This window comes from Sphaerodactylus townsendi, linkage group LG01 (genome assembly GCF_021028975.2).
Source record: "Sphaerodactylus townsendi isolate TG3544 linkage group LG01, MPM_Stown_v2.3, whole genome shotgun sequence".
In the NCBI taxonomy this organism is placed as follows: domain Eukaryota; kingdom Metazoa; phylum Chordata; class Lepidosauria; order Squamata; family Sphaerodactylidae; genus Sphaerodactylus; species Sphaerodactylus townsendi.
In genome coordinates, this window is record NC_059425.1 from 152677893 (window position 1) to 152683159 (window position 5267).

The 5267-nt window shown below is 40.6% G+C and overlaps 1 protein-coding gene across 1 annotated transcript; it reads right to left on the reverse strand.

Moving 5' to 3' along the window:
• Positions 1 to 265: 265 nt before the first annotated feature.
• On the reverse strand, positions 266 to 1497 carry LOC125439481 (HAUS augmin-like complex subunit 7). The gene has a single exon (XM_048508585.1). The coding sequence runs from the start codon at positions 1479 to 1481 to the stop codon at positions 405 to 407; it is 1077 nt and encodes a 358-aa protein (XP_048364542.1). The 5' UTR covers positions 1482 to 1497; the 3' UTR covers positions 266 to 404.
• Positions 1498 to 5267: the final 3770 nt, after the last annotated feature.

A 5267-nucleotide genomic window follows, 5' to 3' on the forward strand; every position in this document is an offset into this window, starting at 1 on the left:
ATTACCATAGATGGTGTGTATGCAAGCACGTACGCACTTAGAAACTATAAGCTTCTTGTTCTAAGTCAGTTGGACTCATACCTCACCATGTAGAGGCAGCATGTAGTTCAGATTAGGGAGGACTGCTTTATTGTTTTCCACTATGTTAACCTTCCATTCTGTTTTTCTTAGTAAGGTTTGTTTAAGCTAACCATCAGTGATTTGCAGTAGCAAATCTTTATTGGCATAGACACTTAACATTTATTTCCAGTATTGTATAATTATGTTTTTTTTTAAAGAGGAAAAATGCTCTTTATTTCTAAACATATTCATTTATGTATAGGGGGAGAACACACAAGCAGGGCTTCCACCGTTCGGGTCCGCTACCTGGAGTAAGGCAGTCCCTTTCACAGAGAGACGGGCACCTAGGCAGGGGTCTTGATCACTGACAGTTCGTGGAGCAGGGCATAGATGACCTTGTACTTCTCATGCAGATCTTTAAGCTTGGAAGGCAACGTGGCTTTGGCGGAACCTCTCCATGGTATCTTCTCCTTTTGCTGCCGGTCAACTGTATTCACAATGTTCTCGGATGTTTCTGTGATCTGGGCCAGACTTTTCAACTCCTGCACGCAGAGCAAAAGATCCCGCTGCAAGGCTTTGAAGAGGGGGCCGCAGGGGCTCAGCGGAGGCACGGGGCGTTCACAGTGTTTTTGTAGCTCGCTCTGGTACACCTGCTCGAAGGCAACCAGCAGCTGGCCGAAGTCGGAGGCGGCCAGTTTGAGGGCCTGCAGCATAGTGGCATTGTCGAGCGGCTGAGTGGCACCGGCCGGGTTCCCATGGAGAAAGGAGCACTGTGCTCTCAAGTCCTGCAAAACAGCGGCCGTCTCCTCCAACTCCTTTGAGACCTCCAGCAAAGTTTTCTCAAGGGAGACCCTTGGCAGACGGGACCTTTTCCGGACTGCCTCTTCATTCAACAGAAGGGGCTTGATATCTGAGCTCCAGGGGGGACATTTTGGGGACAGCACAGCCTGCAAATCCGGGCTGCAGAAGACTTGCTTCAGGAATTTCTCGTTCTTCCTCACCATCTCCAGAAAATGATCCTCTTGGCTTGAAGAAGTGCTGGAGAGAGATCCAGAGACAGAGGCCTTCATACTCTGCAGAGTCGGGATCACAGCCACCAGCTGTTCCAGGAAGTGATGCTGTTTCTTCGTGCTGGCTTTTCCCTCAATGAGATCCAGGTCACTGGCTCGACACAGCATCAGGTCAGACCCCAGCTTCGCCATACTTTTGATTTTCACATCAGTCTGTGATTCCCCGAGCGATGCCAACTGGTCTCGGAAGGGTGGATACACGCTGATGCAAATCCATTCCAGTATATCCAGCTGATGGGGCGAGGGAGTACACAGCAACCGCTGGATGTCTTCAGGCTTCCACAGGAAAACTCCCTCCAAGGCAGGGCAGCCCAGTTTCTTCAGCAATTCATACAGGTTCACTGCCACCATCTTCCTGCCAGGATGTCTAATTATGGTTTTTTTTAATCAATCCTTTACTATTGCTGTATTGTTGTCTATACCAATAAAGGCTTGCTGCTGCATCTGTGATTTTTTACTCTGCAAACTACTTTATATTTTTACACCAGCATATGCTTTTCATTGGGTTTTGCAGATTGTTTGGAAACTAGTGCAAAATGTTGCAGCGAGGGCTGATTTTGCACTTTCTAAATGCTCCGTGGCTTAGCTGGGGAGCGTACCTGCTGTGGGGCTTCTACCCTGCTTGTAGTTCCCCCCTGCTGCCTGGCTCTTTCCTTTGCTCGAGTCAGGGATGGTGAGGGAAGCCCCAAATGGTTCCCTACAAAGCCCATAGTTGGAACGGGTTTAAAAACATGGGTGCTGATTCTTTAAGCCTAGAGAAAGTAAACTCCGGTATAATGTTATCTATGCATGGCTTGAGTTCAATATTCAGGAAATTTCCTTGCCAGTTTGTCATGCTTGAATTTTGCCCAGGGATATACAAAATATGCACAATGTAGGCTTGTATACTGCTGCCCTTAGTCTTTTGTTTTGTCTAATGTTACATTCATTTTATAGTGTATATGTTGTAATGTATCCTTGTCATGATCCACCCTGAGCTCACTTCAATGGGTGTGGTATGTATACATTCTACTAAAAAAAAACTTTTGAAAGAGGATGACTGTAGGGTGAGATTCCACTCCTTTTTAGAGAGGTACTTGCCATTTATATTTTATTATTACTACATTTATATTAATAGAAGAAGAGAAGAAGAGTTTGGATTTATATCCCCCCTTTCTCTCTTGCAGGAGACTCAAAGGGGCTTACAATCTCCTTGCCCTTCCCCCCTCACAACAAACACCCTGTGAGGTAGGCGGGGCTGAGAGAGCTCCGAGAAGTTGTGACTAGCCCAAGGTCACCCAGCTGGTGTGCGTGGGAGTGTACAGGCTAATCTGAATTCCCCAGATAAGCCTCCACAGCTCAGGCGGCAGAGCTGGGAATCAAACCCGGTTCCTCCAGATTAGATACACGAGCTCTTAACCTCCTACGCCACTGCTGCTCCTAATAGGTCCTAAAACAAAGATAGCACAAAGATAACACATAATCAAATCAATTAGTTTAATTGTACCAAATCCATACTGCAAACTAGTGTCATCTAGTTGTGAAACAATGTGAATAAAAGACAAAAAACTTTACTGGAATTCACATAATAAAGGGCAGTGAAAGAAAAACTGATGACATTTGGCCGGGCACATTTGTGACCACAGAGGATGTGGAAATTATCAAACTGAGACCAAAACTGTACATGAGAGGCACAGTTCCTTCCTTTGTCCATTCCCAGTATCTCCCAAGAAACATTTACTTGAAAGAAATATAAATTATTTTCTTTCTTGATGAGTACTCTTTTTGGATATATGCTGCACATTTTGTTTCATATCGTTAGGAAATCTCAGATGCCTTGAACATTTCCAGGTTGTATAGAAATACTTTAAATAAATAAATGTATACATGGAATCCTAGTATGACTACTGTATCATTTCAACTTGCCTTTTTATGTTCCAATTTCACCCATGTGCATTGATTAAAACACAACTCCAAAAGGGCACATACTCTAAACTGCAGCACACAATGTGTGTGACAATTTTGACTTTCATTTTTGCTATTATTTACGGTTCAATCAGAGGGTTTCCACACTGCAGTGTGGGAAACAGTAAACTGTTGGAAAAGCAATGGAATGGTGTGGGGAAATTAAGCTCATCCCTAGAAAATGTAAACACCTATGTTTCCCACACGTGAAGATGACAAATGCATCTGGAGGTCCCTGAATCCAGTTAGGCTTAAGTTTTTTTCCTACCAGATTAAGACAATTCCCTCCCACCTTAAACAGACTAATTCCCTGCCTTTCCACAGAATTATCCAGTACATGTAAGCTGAGCTCTATACTATGCCCTAATGAAAACACTTATTAAGTAGCAAATAACCCACCTGGAAACACTTATATAGTTATTAAGTATGAATGATATTTCCCAGAGATAAAAAAGATAATAACAACTCCTCTCTAGAGTTCAAACTCCGTCCTATATTTTGATGATGATGGAGAAAATAGTTGCCTTCTTTGGACCAATCTAATTATAGTGGATTCGGACCAATCCACTAATTATAGTGGATTCTGAGTAACTAATTCCAAGGCCATGGCATTAGGTTCCCGCAGAGAAATATCAAACAAGCAAATAGAAACAATTATTCTCAAAACCAATCCTAGAAAACCAACTGAGAGTTAAATTTAAGGAACTTGCTAGAATTCAACTCAAGTCCATATATCTCTGTTATTCCTGCCCAGAAGGCCTGTGCTTTAAAATTAAGACTTAAAAGCTCACAAATGCAAAAAAGGGGGGGGGGAACCCCCCAGAAAATACATTTAACAAAAGGGCTTCCAATTTCACCTGCACAGAATATTAACAGATAGAGATATTTTTACTTGCTCACTAATAACATATGTAAAATTGGTTCTGAATTGTTATTACTGATAAACTTTACACTTTTCTTCTATCCCTCAAATCCACAAGTCATCAACTTGTTTTTTTTCTGTTTTACCTTTAAAAACTATCAAAACATTCCAATTATTCAAAAAATTAAATAAGTTTTGTTTTCTCCAATCAACATCAGCAAAAGAATTTATCAAACGTAGCCTTGCAAGGGAAAAAAAATCAGATTAAATACAAAATATTGCAAGACACAAAAGAAAGAGGAGGGCTGGGTTACATGATCTTGTGGTTTACTGTTTAGTTTGAATGAAAGAATAGATTACGTTAAGGAAAAGAAGACTACTGGACATAGAAGGGCATGATTTGAGATTTGGATGGCATGGCTATTTATTGTTTGATAAAGTTGAAGTTAAAGTTTTTAATAATCATTATATTTGATGCACTGTTTTGAAAATATGGGATAAATTCAAACCTAGACTATGTCCAAGAACACTGAAATGGCTTTCACCACAAGAAGCATTAATAAGATGTTATGGTTTTGACAATATTAAGTGAATTTGAAGTGAAATTATGTACAAATGATGACCATGTTTTGCTAAAATGTACAAGTTATTTGCTGTTGTGGGTTTTCTGAGCCATATGGCTGTGATCTGGTAGTTTTTGCTCCTTTCACCCACATCTATTTCTTTCCGATGCAGACAAAATGTTAGGAGTACAATTACTACCGGTAGACCATGATCACACAGCCTGGAAAACCCACAAACATCAATTGATTCAAGCTGCGAAAGCCTTTGACAATACATTGTACACTTATTATTGAGATTTGAAACATAAGAAAGTGAAAGAGTGTATGACAAAATTGGCTATTCATTTTGGGTATAATATTCAACTAAAACAATGGGAGAATATATGGTCAAAAGGGCTTACATTTACATTAAGCTCCAGTTTGAAAATATATTTTTATAAAATGATGTGCCTTTGGTATATGTGGCAAGAAAAATTGGCAAAAAATTTTCAAAGTGTTGGAAATGTGATCACTGTAAAAATGTTGGAAATGACATCGCTGGACCTGCAAAAAAGCGAAGACATTTTGGATATTAATACACTCAACAATCAAAAGATTTTAAAGATTAATATTAAAATGAAACCAAAAACTTCTCTTTTGGGTAGTGTGACCATTAGTCCCGTTTTCGGGGGGACGTTCACGCTTTTTAACAATTAGTCCCTCGTCCCGAGGGGTTTTAGAAAAGTCCCGATTTTTGAAGGCTGCAGCAACCATTTGTTGTTACATTTT